Here is a 15,322-nt window from a genome sequence, read left to right on the forward strand (position 1 = left end):
GGAAGGATGAAATAGCATAATTTACAACAACATGGGTGGACCTTGAAAACCTTATGCTAGGTCAGTGGTCGGCAAACTCACTACTCAACAGAGCCAAATATCGACAGTACAACGATTGAAATTTCTTTGGAGAGCCACATTTTTTTAAAACTCGAACTTCTTCTAATGCCAGTTCTTTAAAATAGACTCGCCCAAGCAGTGGTATTTTGTGAAAGAGCTACACTCAAGGGGCCAAAAAGCCGCATGTGGCTCACGAGCCACAGTTTGCTGACCACAGTGCTAGGTGAATAAGCCAGACAGAAAAAGCTAAGAACTATATGATTTCACTCATATGTTGAATATAAAACTGAAACTTATGAACACAAACAGCAGTGTGGTAGTTGCCAGAGGGAAGGGATGGGGGAAGAAAGGGGCCCTAATATGAGGTGACAGAAGGGGATTTGATTTTGGATGGTGGGCACATGGTCCTATATACAGATTTTGTAAATTAGTAATCCACACATGAAACCTATATATTTATATTGACTAATGTCACCTCAGTAAAATTAAATAAATAAATAATAATAAATAAAGAATATGGAAATGAAGAGAGTGAATTTCTGAATTAACATAAAATGAAAAGATGTAAATATATAGACACGAAGATTTAAAGTAAATGGTAAACATGAAATTAAATGATGGATTGCTTTTCCCATGTTAATGCCTCTAAGGCATCAAAATTGGGAACACATTTACATTTATTCAATAAGAAATTCTCTACCCACTAAAGAGGCTGACTATCTCCAAACTGATCACACATTTCTTTTACTTAAGGGGGGATTACAATCCAAAATGCCTTTACCCAGAGAAGGATAAATGAATGAATTGAGACACTGGATCTCAGCTTCCTGAAGAAAATTTTCATTGGATAAAGTTGTATTCAATTTTTAATGCTAATCTAAAATTACCACACAAGTGATTTGAAACAAACACATTCATGCTTTTATAATTCCTGAGGTCACAAATAGGAAATGGGACTTAAGGGGCTAAAATCAAGATGTTTGCAGGGCTAGTTTTTTTTCTGGAGGCTACAGGGAAGAGTCTATTTACTTTCCTACTCCAAACTTATATTAGCATGTAAAATAATTGAAATATGTTTTTTATAATTAACAAATATTTCATAGTGGGGGACTAAATGACAGCTCTTAACTTGTGACATAAGGAGGAAATGCCAATTGTTTTGGCTAATGTGTCAAGAAGCCCAGTATGTAACACACGAAGTTTATATAAAAAAAACATAGTTTTCATCTTGTTGAAAAGAAAAATAGCAGTTTTCTTGTAGATATCATGGCCTGTATCCCTACCACAAGGCAATATTTGTAGATTCAAGTTTCTAATCCAGGCTGTATCCTCAATCTTAAATTTGGAAAAATTTTAAATCAGAATTGGAATAAGGTGCTGGGATGTTAGTGCTCTGAAATCCAACAAATGTTATAAGGAAGAACTAGTAAAAACTGGACTAACTTGAATCTTAAGCTGGTCTTTTGGGTACACACAATCTCAAAAAAAACATTCCCTTCTGTCCGGACCCACAGGGAAATCAAATGATTAGAAGTTGGAGTAACGAGACAGAAATGCACCTAATGAGCAGACATAGGAAGCTGTAAATATCTCCTCATCTCCAATCTCTCAGTGTGTGTGACCTGGGGCTGGATGGGACCCGGTTGTTGCTTTTGGAATCCTAAGTTTTTCTAGGAGACCTGTGCTTGCCTCCTTCCTGCTGTCTTGTCTGGGCAGAGAGCTTCAGTCTCCATCATCAGCCATCTGGAAGGTTGGACTTCCCCATGGAGACCTTCCCCTCAGAGTTCCCAAACAGGTGAGTCCAGCGGTCCAGTAGGTTCTACAGGAAAGGGTCAGAGAGAGTCAAAGCCAAGCACATGTACCTGAGGTCTCCTGACAGGCACCAGTCTATGGTTGGTTGTTTGCCTGTTTAATTAAGAACTAATTTATGATGCTAAAAAAAGTGAACATTGAACTACTTGCTAACAATTAACTGATGGAAGACCAGTTTTCAGCATGCCATACTCTGAATAGTGCCTGCAACATCATCTATGGTCAACATATATTCTTCAAATGCATGAAAGATATTCTCAATAAAGCAACAATATTCGTTATTTTTGAAGAGCAGGTTGATGGTAGAATAGAAAATTTTATTGAGAAATGCCAATAGAGATAACATAATGGGGAATAAATCACACACCAGAAATGGAAATATTTTTCCTAATCCCAAAACATAATAATGTCACGTATTCATAGTTACTAATGTTGGCTAAAGTGACATTTATTCATTTTCTCTATTTTCTGGCATTTACGCCCTCAAACACAGGAAACCAAGCAATGGGACACACATTTCAAATTTTCTTCTTCTGGGACTTTCACAGGCACTGGAACTGCAGCCCCTCATATTTGGGCTTTTCCTCTCCATGTACCTGGTCACTGTGTTTGGAAACCTGCTCATCCATCCTGGCCGTCAGCTCAGACTCCCACCTTCACACACCCATGTACTTCTTCCTCTGCAACCTATCCTTTGTAGACATCTGTTTCACCTCCACCACCATTCCAAAGATGCTGGTCAACATCCAGACACAGAGCAGAGTCATCACCTATGAAGGCTGCATAACCCAGATGTATTTTTTCATAGTTTTTGCTGGCTTAGACAACTTTATTCTGACTGTGATGGCCTATGACCGGTTTGTGGCCATCTGCCACCCCCTGCACTACATGGTCATCATGAACCCGAGGCTCTGTGGACTGCTGGTTCTGGTTTCTTGGATCCTGAGTGTCTTGAATTCCTTGGTAGAAAGCTTAATGGTGTTGAGGTTGTCCTTCTGCTCAGAGTTTGAAATTCCCCACTTTTTCTGTGAATTCAATCAGGTTCTCCAACTTACCTGTTCTGACACCTTTCTTATCGACATGATCATGTATTTTACAGCTGCACTGCTAGGTGGTGGTTCCCTTGCTGGGATCCTTTACTCTTACTCTAAGATACTTTCCTCCATATGTGGAATCCCATCAGCTCAGGGGAAGTACAAAGCATTTTCTACCTGTGCATCTCACCTCTCAGTTGTCTCCTTATTTTATGGTACACTCCTAGGAGTATACTTCAGCTCAGCTGCTTCCTGGAGCTCTCACTCAAGTGCAGCAGCATCGGTGATGTACACCGTGCTCACACCCATGCTGAACCCCTTCATCTACAGTCTGAGGAACAAGGACATAAAGAGGGCCCTGGAAAGATTCTGTGGCAGGTAAACTCTTCAAAAGCCAACTTACTAGGCTGAAGAATTTCCCAGGAATGCAAAGTTCATATCCTCAGGGCCAGAAGTTTTGACACAAATTAATCCAATATTGGGACCATGTGTCAATGGACATTCTCATTTATGTCATGCGTTAACATGAATTACTTTAGCTTAAGCTATTATCTTATGACATATTTCATTCCAAGTAATTTTTTTCTCTTGTTTTCCTGAGAGAATAGTCATGAATTATACTACCCCTATGGAGAAAACTCTACTTGGCTATTAAGGTCATTTGCATAATTTTATTTTAGAGGTAACTCTGAGACTTCAGTTTTCACTTAATTGTTATTTTCTATAGCACCATCTTTACTGCTCTTCTTGAAAATGTGGACTTTGACATGCTAGTATGTTTTATAGTTAGTCTCTTGATTTTATGTTCCTCATTCTATTATTCATCTCTGTGTCCACATGCCTACCGTATCCACTGGGAAAAATTGACTATCAAACACATATTTCCAAGAAGAGTCTAAAAGAAAATACATATTTTAATAGATAGATTAGTCTAATATGGTTAGAATCAGAGTTGACCTTAAATGTGATGAAGCAATAATAGCCATACAATATTTTATTATCCAAAGATGTTTTATGGCAATTATGTATTTAATAAAGTATATAATATGTTCTCCATGTGTAAGGCTTCTTATTCATTGGGGTGACAAATTATATGGTGTATTTTATAATTGTTCTGAACTATTTCACTGTTTTTTGCTTGAAAATATTCTTTTTATATGCTTTTATTTTAAGTGAGAGGGAGAGAGAATCATCCCTGTGAGAGGGAAATGTTGATCACTTGTTGATCAAATGTTGTCTCCCATACACATTAAAATCAGGGATCCAATGTACAACCTGGAAATGTGCCCTGACTGGGAATAGAATCAGCAAACTTTCTGTGCCTAGGATGATGCTCAACCAACTGAGCCATACAGGCTAGGGCTTCTTAAAAACTTTAAATGTGCACCCTACTAATGTGAATCTTTCTGGTGTTCTAAATTCACTATCTTCCCTTTTCTAATTTTTTCAAATCCACTAAGAGGAAAGCTAGTGAAAATCTCAATATCACAAAATAAGTATCTTTATATTTAGGAATATCTTCAATCTTTTTAAAATATATATTTTTTTACTGACTTCAGAGAGTAAGGGAGAGGGAGAGATAGAAAAATCAATGATGAGAGAGAGTCATTGATTGGCTGTCTCCTGCATGCCCCCTACTGAGGATCAAGCCTGGAATCTGGGCAGGTGCCCTTGATTGGAATTGAACGTGGGATCTTTCAGCCTCCACTTTAATGTTCTATCCACTGAAACAAACCGGCAAGGACCATATCTTCAATCTTTATGATCAAAGGATAAATCCTGCCCAGTTATGTGCAGATTTTATTGCACAAACAAGCATGTCCTTCCATCCTGTCTTGACTACCTGGAAGGGAACCTCAGTGGAGTCACTTTTATATGGTCATCTAAAATGCATTGGAATTACAGTATGATTGTGAGTGCTGTCTTCAAATATTAGTGCAAATGCCAAAAGTAAGAAGTAGCAGATTATTATAACATCCCTCAGTTCTTTTAGCTTTGATTACAGTATCAATTCACGATTGCTATGTACCAAGCCATCCTAAAAGCAAATAGTTTAATACAATTCCTTTATTTTCCAATGGGTTTGTGCAGTGGGAAGTGTTCTGATCTATATGGTACCCTCGTGAGTCTGTAGTCAGCTATGGGTCAGCTTGGTGTCTCTGCTGACCTTGGCTGGGCTTTCCAATGCAGTAGGGCCTCAGCTATGGTGACTGACCTGGGGACGGGCTTGACTGGAATGAATGAGCTCTGTCCCCATTTTTTCTCCTTCTCCAGAAGGCCCCCTGAATATATTCACATGGCTCAGCTGGGATCTGAGCGATAGCAGTGGAAATGCACCAAGGCCTGGTAAAGCACACTGTTATACTTCCACCATATTTTATTTGACCAAAACAATTTAAAAAATCCTAATTCCAGCCCAAAGTCAGAGGTGGAGAAGCAGACTGCAGCTCTGTATGGGAGGAGCTCACAGTTACATTGCCGAGTCATGGAAATAGACAAAGAATTAGGGCCATCTCTCCACACAGTCTACCATTTGTGTAAATTTTAATTCAGTAAAGTTGTATTTCTGTATCTTTAACAGTAAGTGATCTTAGAGAAGAGAATGATAGTCAAAATATGTTTAATGAGCAGATGTGGAAGTTCTACTCTTGAAGTCAGGCCCTTCCAAAATAACCATGCACCTCCTGTTGCTTGCCTCCAGTTTACCACTTCTAGGCAGAAAAGAAATAAAAAATTTCCTTCCAGGCATCTCAAGTCCAGGGACCTTACCCATTGGTTAACAGAGCTAGAGAGCTACTGCTTTCCTGATACCATCCTTTTTGTTGTTGTTGTTGGCACTCTCATTTAGACATTGCTTTTCTTTTTATTGACATGCAAATATCCATAATCCAATATGATAGTTTTATTTGTTGGGTATGGAGGTCCTGATGGAAGTGGGTGGCATTTGAAGTGTACACACAATAGGAAATAGGAATTTGAAAGCAGAGACAGTTACCAATCTCATGCTGAATGAAAGAAGCCAGTCAAAAAAGACAAATACTGCGTGATTTCACTTATATGACATACCTAAGATAGTCAAATTCAGAGAAACAGGAAATAGAATGGTAGTTGCTTGGGGTGGGACCAGGGGGAGTGAGGAGTTAGTGTTCAGTGCATGTAGAGTTTTAGTTTTACAAGATGCAAAATCCTGGATGTTGATTGAACAATAATGTGAATGTACTTAACACTACTGAACTGCACACTTCAATACAGTTTCAATGGTAAATTTTGTTATGTGCTTTTTACCACTTAAAATTTTTCAAAAAAGAAAGTGGGACACAGGGTCCAACATGATTGATCCTTAAGGATATTACGCTGAATGAAAGAAACCAGTCATGAAAGAACAAATACTGTATGAATCCATTTGTATGATGTTCCTAGAGGAGTCAAACTCTTACAGACAGGAAGTAGAATGGTGGGTGCCACAGGTGGGGCAGGAGAATGAGGAGTGAGTGTTTAATGGGGACCACATTTCAGTTTGTGAAGATAAGAAAGTCAAGATGAATGGTGGTGATGGTTGCACGTGATCATACTTAATGCCACTGAACTGTCCACTTAAAAGTGGTTGGAATGACCTTAGCTGGTTTGGCTTAGTCGACAGAGCATTTACCTGCAGACTGAAGGGTCCTGGGTTTGATTCCAGTCAAGGGCACATGCCTGGGTTGTGTGCTTGATCCATAGTTGGGGGAGTGCAGGAGGCAGCTGAACAATGATTCTCTCTAACCATTGAAGTTTCTATTTCTCTCACCTCTCCCTCTCTGAAATCTGTAGAAATATATATAAAAAAATGGTTAGCATGGTCTATTTTATGTTACATGTATTTCTCCATATTAGAAGAATATCCAGGGCAGGAGGCTAAGAGGGACCACATACTGTTCCACTGCCTCCATCTTCACTAACACTAGAAATTGCCAATCTTTTTAATTTTAGCTTCTCCAAAAGGTGTGCACAGTGATATCTCACTGTGCTTCTAATCTGCATTTCTCTAATGAGTAATGATGTTGAAGACTGTTTCCTAGTCTTATTTGCTACCCAAATAACCTCTTTGCTAAAATATATACTCAAATACATTGCCCATCTTTAAATTGGAATTTTGGTTTTATTATTGAGTTGTTTAAAAAATATTTTTCAGTTGCTTGTTACTGGTACCATATATAAAAATTGTATTTGTTTTTATATGTTGACCCGGTATCCAGGGGTCTTGCTAAATTCATTTGGTTCTCAGCATGAATGCACAACAGACTAACAAGAAACTTTTAAAAATGTTATGCTTAGGTAATATCCCAGATCAAGTGGATTAGCTTTTGTGGAGAGTGGGAACCTCCCAACAGAAGTATGGAGGGAGCTGCTCATTTCAACAGAGCTAGAATGAGGTGTAGTGTCCCAGAAAAACTGGAATTTCTTGTGTAAAACCACCCCCACTTCAGCAGCATGGTCCTCTCTAGGAAGATCCACAGAGTTCTTCCAATGTGTTCATTTTGTCTTTATTGCTTAGGTTAGGTGGTGGATGCACACAGTACTTAAGATTGTGTGTGTGTGCATGCACACATATTTATTCCATTGCTCCTCATTATTCACAGATTCCAAGCAAAAATATACTTGTATACTCCAAGTCAATACTGTTGAGACCTCCAGGGTCATTCCCAGACATGCATAGCAAAGAGAACCATCTGAGTTGCCCCTTCCAATGTGAGGTCTAGTAAGGCAGGACTGGGCCTCCTTGTTTCAGCTGTCATACCATAAATGTGTCATTTTCAAAGTCTTTGTAATGTCACATGTTTCACATGTTTGTGCTTCCTGTTGGTGATGTCACTGTCGAAATTGGCCCCCATGTGTAGTGCTGAAACACTCTCTAGTGTGTCTAATTGCAAGAAGGTTGTGATGCAACTTATGGAGAAAGTATGTGTCAGATAAGCTTCATACAGACATAAGTTACAGGGATGTTGGCCATAAGTTCAATGTTAATGGAATAATATATAGTATATTAAACTAGAGGCTCAGAGCATGAAAATTTATGCACTGAAGGGGAAGGGGGTCCCTCAGCCCAGCCTGTCCCCTCTCACAGTCTGGGAGCCCTCAGGGGTGGAAGGCGACCTGGTGATAAGGGGAAAGCGAAGCCCCATCACATCTCTATTTCTGCCACTGCCAGCAGCATAAGCCTCGGGTGGCCCTGGGCAGCTGGGCAGCTGCCATTCAAGGCTTTCCTGCACCTCAAGCCAGTCCTGGGCGGCTGGGGGGCTGAGGGAACTCAGGGTCTCCAGAGACAGGCGTGCAGAGTGGCACAGGAAAAAAAAAATACCGGTCTTCTACTGCTTGATTTTAAAAATATTCAAACTGTGTTGTTTTTGCATATTTCCTTTAGTGAGTTACTGGTTTATTTTTTGGTCAGTTTTCACTTGGGGTAGTCAATCTGTAAGGTGTTTCACACCATATGTTTACAACTATCTTAGTTTCATGGACAATTTTATTTATTCTTCTCTGTTAAGTTTGCTTAGCCTCAAGGGGGTATAAATGGAAAGGAGCCAGAATCCAAAGAAGATGTTTCTTCCTCATTGTCTCTCAGGGACCAACTGAGCTAATTGGATCTCTTTTCTTCCTCATGTACATTTTATTGCTCTCTCACTTCTAATGTTTATTTAAACCACTTTTATATTTCTCTCAATACAAGGCAGAAAAATGGACATAGCATTATGAAACCTCAAGCTTATGTGTTCATGGAAGGCTTATGATAGGAATATCTGGGTACTTTTCTAAGTTCTTTTTGAAAAAAATTCTGATCTGGACAGCTTGACTTGTATCTACTCATAGCCTACATAGTTTGGAAGGGAGTGAGAAGGACGTGGAAATAACACACATGAGGAGGCCATGGTGTGTGTGTGTGTGTGTGTGTGTGTGTGTGTGTATGCACGCGCGCGAGCGTGTGCGCCTTGTAAACTGAGAGCAGTCCTCAGAGCAGGGGTGCCTGGACTGATATATTCCAAAGTGACTTATAATATCAAGGGAAGGTACTAAGGAGGATATCCTTTGCAATTCACAGGATATTTTTGCAACCAGATTACTTAGTGCAAGATTTATATAGTGTGCATAAGGCACTCTCTGTGATTTGAAGTTTCAACAGCAACACACAGCCACATTGTTTCTTAATATTCTCTGACACCATCTCTTCCCCTGCTCTGACTTGCTCCTTCCCTTTGACACACTGGCTCAGGTTGAGTCTTGATTTTCTGAAACAATAATATTCCTCAGGGTCCTTTCACTCTGATCCTTCTGCCTAACAAACACTTCCCCCTCAGTTTCCAGGTTAGTCTTTTTTGAAGTGTCTGTTAAAGATTCACCTGTGGCAAGTCTTGGCTAAACACCATCCTATATAATAAAAGCCTTGTATGCAAATCAACCGAATAGCAGAACAACCCTTCGCTAGGAAGCACACTGACCACCAGGGAGCAGACAATCAACACAGGAGCTGCCCTAGTGGTCAATGCACTCCCACAGGGGGAGCACTGCTCAGCCAGAAGCCAGGCTCATGGCTGGCGAGTGCAGAGGGAGCCTCTATAGCCTCTACTGTAGGTGGGTGGTAAGGAGCGATGGTTTTTGGACTATGAGAACCCGGACTGTGAGAGGGATGTCTGGCTGCTGCCATAGGGATTGGGCCTGAGTTGGCAGGTGGATATACCCTGAGGAGTTTCAAACAACAAGAGGGCTCAGGCTGGGCTGAAGGACACTGCCCCACCCCTGCATACTCCTTCCCCCCCCACCTCCCCCCCACCGCAAGTGCACAAAACTTGTGCATTGGTCCTCTGGTAAAAAACACATTCTCTATCTACTCTTTCTATTTAATGTGATGTACTTTATACCAGCTGCACCATAGTCAATATATATTCCTCAAATGCATGATATATATCCTCAACAACACAATCATAAATATTATACTTGAAGAGCAGGTTGATGGTAGAACAGGAAATTCTAATGAGAAACGAAAATAGAGATACCGTAATGGGAACTGGATCACACACCAAATATGATAATTATTTCACCTCCACCACCATCTCAAAGATGCTGTGGAACATCTAGACACAGAGAAAAACCATCACCTATGAAGGCTGCATCACACAGATGTATTTTTTCATACTTTTTGCTGGGTTGGATGACTTCATCCTGACTGTGATGGCCTATGACGGGTTTGTAGCCGTCTGCTACCCTTTGCACTAATTAGTCATCATGAACCACTGGCTCTGTGGACTGCTGGTTCTGGTGTCCTGGATCATGAGTGTCCTGAATTCCTTGTTAGAAAGCTTAGTGGTGCTTGGTCTGCCCTTCTGCTCAGACTTGGAAATTCCTCAATTTTTCTGTGAATTCAATTAGGTGATCCAACTTGAATGTTATCACACCTTTCTTAACAGTATGATAATGTATTTTACAGCTGGGCTCCTAATTGGTGGTCCCCTTGCTGGGATCCTTTACTCTTTCTCTAAGATTCTGTCCTCTATATGTGGAATCCCATCAGCTCAGGGGAAGTATAAAGCATTTTCTACCTGTGCGTCTCACCTCTCAGTTGTCTCCTTGTTTTATGGTACTAGCCTTGAAGTTTAACTCTGCTCCATTATTACCCACAATGCACAGTCAAGTGCAACAAATCTCAGTGATGTACACCGTGGTTACACCCATGCTGAACCCCTTCATCTACAGTCTGAAGAACAAGGACATAAAAAAGGCCCTGGAAAAGTTCCTTGGCAGGTAAGCTTTTCAAGTGCCAACTGTACTGAGCTGAAAAATTGCCCAGGAATGCAGGGTTCAAAGCCTCAGAGCCTGAAGTCTGATAAAAATTAATCCAATCTTTGGACCATAGGTAATTGAAAATTCTCATTTATCTCATGAGTTAACATGAATTATGTGCTGCACTCAGCATGGCCATGAGTGAACCTGATTGGGGGCGGTAAAGGATTGAAGAAGACAGACAAGAGAATAAAGCTGGGGCTAAGTGGGATGCTGCTTCTCTGATGGAGAGACAGTGCCATGGTGTGCAAGCTGAGTATTTTATAACCATATTCCATGAGGCAAAGTAAGGGTGTTTTTACAACGTTCTCCTGGGTTTCAAATCTACTCAATTGCATGTACCTGATTAAGCTTTGTTTACTTGCTGCACTTCCTGCAGGCCATATCTCTTAGCCATGTGGGGCCACAGGTTTGGACCATAAAGTCAAGTTTACAACTATAGCCTTTGGCTATAATTGTGCTGGGACCTTGCACGTGGTTTTGTCAGGAGGGAATTGTGTCCTCTCATTAGTCCCGGGCTTGAATCTGTCCAACCACTGTAGCTGCTCTCCACAGAATTACTTTAGCATGATTTTTTCTCTTATGACACATTCCTAGTAATTCTCTATTGTTTTCTGAAAATATGATCATAAATTATATTACCCCTATGGAAAAACTACAAGTGGCTACTTAGGTCACTTGCATAATTTTATTATAGAGAAAAATCTGAGACCACAGTTTTCACCTATATGTTCATCATTATTTTCTATAGTACCACCTTTACTGCTCTTCTGGATAATGTAGACTTCAATATGCTAGTATAGATTGCCCTCAAGAACATTATTCTGAGGGAAAGAAACCAGTCATAGAGGGACAAATACTGTGTGACTCCACTTTTATGAGGTCCTCAGAGGAGTCCAACCCATAGAGTCAGGGAGTAGAATGGCGGGTTCCATTAGCTAGAAGAGGATTAGGAGTGAGTGGTTAATGGGAACTGAGTTCCAGTTTGTGAAGATGAGAAAGTTCTGGAGATGAATGTTGGCGATGGTTGTACAACATTCTGAATGTATTTAATGGCACTGTTTAAGATGGTATCTTTTATGTTATGTGTTAGAAAAATAATCAAGGCAGGATGGTAAGATGGGCCTCACACTACTCTAGTGCCTTCATCCTTGCTAACACTTGGAATTGACAGTTTTTTTTTAATATTAGCTTCTCCCATAGGTGTGTGCAGTGATATCTCACTGTGCTTTTAATTTGTATTTTTCTAATGACTAATGATGCTAAATATCTTTTCCTATCATTATTTTCCACCCCAATATCCTCTTTGTTAAAGTATCTATTCATATCTTTTGCCCATTAAAATTTTTTAAAATTTGTTTTAGAGAGGAAGGGAACAGAAACATCAATGGTGAGAGAGAATCATAGATTGGTTGGCTCCCGCAGGACCCACGCTGGGTGGGGATCGAGCCCAAAACCTGGGCATGAGCCCTGACTGGGAATTGAATTGTGACTTCCAGGTTCATAGACCAGCACTCAACCACTAAGCCACACTCATTAGGTGCTTTGCCCTTATTTTATTTTATTTATTTATTTATTATTTTTATTTTTTTGTTTTACAGGAGAGAATAAAACTGGAAGTTAATTTAATGTGTTTAAGCCATTATCATTGGATTTCTGTTATTAATAGCTGAATAGAAGTCTGAACTGATAGACACTCCCATAGAGACTCTTCTTGTCATACTATACATATTTAGCACATGATCTCACACAAATGACCATACTATATACATATAAATATATTCATATACAAGATATAATTATGTCACATTGTAGCCCAGTTCATATATTCCAATATTATATTCTTTAAAAAAACCCCCACATATTTTATTGATTTTTTTTGCCCCCCTCCCTTCCTCCCTTACATACCCTCCCTCCCCAGAGTTTTACGTCCATTGATTGTACTTATATGCATGTATACAAGTCCTTCGGTTGATCTATTATCTCCCCCAGATCTCCCTTCCCTCCCCACTGTAATTTGACAGTCTGCTTGTTGCTTTACTGTCTCTATATCTATCTTTTGGTTCATCCGTTTATAATGTTCTTTATTATCCATAAATGAGTGAAGTCATGTGGTGTTTCTCTTTCATTGATTGGCTTATTTCACTCAGCATGATGCTCTCCAATTCCATCCAGGTTGCTGCAAATGATGAGAATTCCTTCTTTTTTATGGCAGCATAGTATTCCATTGTGTAGATGTACCATGGTTTTTTGATCCAATCATCTGCTGACGGGCACCTAGGCTGTTTCCAAATTCTGGCTATTGTAGATTGTGCTGCTATGAACATAGGAGTGCATATATTTTTTCTAATTGGTGTTTCTAGTTTCTTGGGATATATTCCTAGGAGTGGGATTACTGGGTCAAATGGCAGTTCCATTTTCAGTTTTTTGAGGAAACTCCACACTGTTTTCCACAGTGGTTGCACCAGTTTGCATTCCCACCAGCAGAGCACGAGGGTTCCTTTTTCTCCACAACCTCGCCAACACTTGTTGTTTGTTGATTTGTTGATGTTGGCCATTCTGACAGGTGTGAGATTGTACCGCACTGTTGTTTTGATTTGCATCTCTCTTTACCCTTTTTTAAATTAAAAAATTTAATGTTATTGTAAAACTGTCAGGAAGACAATGCATGCAACTCTCAGGATCTAAGGTTTATTGTCTAAAGAACCAGCTCTCGCCTTGTTGAAAAGGAGAACAGAAATTTTCTAGAGATACCAGGACTGTGTCCTCACCACAATCAGTGTTGAAGACAGAAGAGACTCACTCCAGACAGGTTACTCTGTCTTAGATTTGGAGAAGACTTAACTCAGAATTGAGATAGGATGCTAGGAGGTTTAGAGATCTGGATGAAAGAAGAATTCATGGAGAAGCTATAGGAACAAGAACTGAATTCATATGACTTTTAACCTGGTCTGTTGGAAACAGTGAGTCTGAAAATTTTTTCCTTTGTATCCAGAACATTATTTCCCTGGGGAATCATGTGCTTAGAGGTGGGAATAACAAGAGGGAAATGTGCCCGAGGAGCAGGTACACGGACTTATAAATAACTCCTCCTCTCTAGTCTCTTAGCGTGTGTGAACTTTGGTTCGGAGGAGGATGGATAATTTGCCATTGTTCTTTGTTTGAAGTCCTAATTCTGGCTGGAGACTGATGCTGCATACCTTCCTGCTGTCTTGCCTGTGATTGGAACCTTACTCTTTATCATCAACCATTTGGGGAGGAATTTAGATGTTTCCACAATGATCTTTCTCTCAGAGGTCTTATCCTGGTGAGTCCAATAACACAGTTGACCTTGCATGAGAGGGTGAGAGAGAGTGGAAGCCAAGAACTGTTAACTATTTTCATCGGAGAGACAATTCAGCTTACCGTATTTTCCGGAGTATAAAACGACCCCCTAATTTTACAGTTAAAACATAGGTTTAGGCCTATATTCGCTGTATAAGACTACCCCCTACTTCCGAGGCAACACCAGTTCTTTTTTTTTAATAGACCGCCTCTCTGACTCTGGCCAATCTGAGCAGGCTTTTTACTAGAACACAGTGTACATGTTCTGTACCCACACTTTCCCTCAGAGCTTCATATATATCTTTTCCTCTTGAGTTAAAAATTTCAATAGGCCTTTTTTCTAAAAAAAAAAAAAAAAAAAAAAAGGCCTATTGAACCAAATGCCAAATGCCAGCCAGTCCTGGGACATGAAGCCTAAACCACCACCACCAGCAGATGGAAGCTGGAAAGTCATGTCCAGTGTCCTTGAGTTGACAGGCTCTTTACACTTTATGTTTTGCGGAATAAATACTTAAACTGTTTAAAAAGAATTTACATTGGCTACTGATGGAGGTCAGGAGAAGGTAGTGTGGGGACAGTCCTAGGATAGGTACCAAGGAAGAATACTTACTGCTTTTGATTGGTTACAGGCAACAGTCCTAAAAGCTCACGCACAAGCAGGAAGCAGAGGGCCTCTAGTGGTTGCTAAGAAGTTGATTCAAAGGTCCAACATACATTCAGGCGCACTCTTTCTTAAGTAGGACCAAAGCTTTGACCTGGTTGGTGACTATTGCCTTTTTCTCTCACTCTCTGACCGAACCGTTATTTAAGACATCACAGATATTTCTTCTGCTCACTTATTTGAGATTTCTGTTCAGATGCCACCCTATTTGAAGATATACCTACAAACCCATGAAAAACAGAACTTCTTGCTCAATATCTCCTGTATAAGTGCTTTCCTCCCACTAACTAAATTACTTTATTGTGTTGTTTTTTGCTTCTACATTCTTTCTCCCACATTGGATTTTAGCGACGTTTGCTCTTCAGTATCCTATTTTCACAACCTGGACAGAGCCTATAACACAGTCAGAACTCAATTTACATTCCTAAGAAACAAAGGAAGTCTCAATAAAACTCTGGAATATATAATTCCCACAGAGACATAGGTGATTGAGACAAATATTCCATATCAGGGGTGACACTGCAATAGAGGACCATATTCATACACAAAACATTAAAATTAATGTCTAGACTACAAAATATGAATTGCAGCATTTCAAATACATGAGCAATGCAACTTT

At 39.9% G+C, this 15,322-nt stretch overlaps 1 protein-coding gene and 1 pseudogene across 1 annotated transcript; both read left to right on the forward strand.

The window, feature by feature from the left end:
* The first annotated feature begins 2,447 nt into the window (after window positions 1-2,447).
* On the forward strand, window positions 2,448-3,288 carry LOC118710366 (olfactory receptor 7A10-like). Its single transcript, XM_036422845.2, is given in 2 exon segments — window positions 2,448-2,498; window positions 2,500-3,288. Coding segments are annotated over 2 exon segments (825 nt in total). The 5' UTR covers window positions 2,448-2,462.
* Window positions 3,289-9,980: 6,692 nt separating this feature from the next.
* On the forward strand, window positions 9,981-10,683 carry LOC118710340 (annotated as a pseudogene).
* The last annotated feature ends 4,639 nt before the right edge of the window (window positions 10,684-15,322 follow it).

The sequence above is a fragment of the Pipistrellus kuhlii genome, unplaced genomic scaffold, assembly GCF_014108245.1.
Source record: "Pipistrellus kuhlii isolate mPipKuh1 unplaced genomic scaffold, mPipKuh1.p scaffold_m20_p_73, whole genome shotgun sequence".
NCBI lineage: Eukaryota > Metazoa > Chordata > Mammalia > Chiroptera > Vespertilionidae > Pipistrellus > Pipistrellus kuhlii.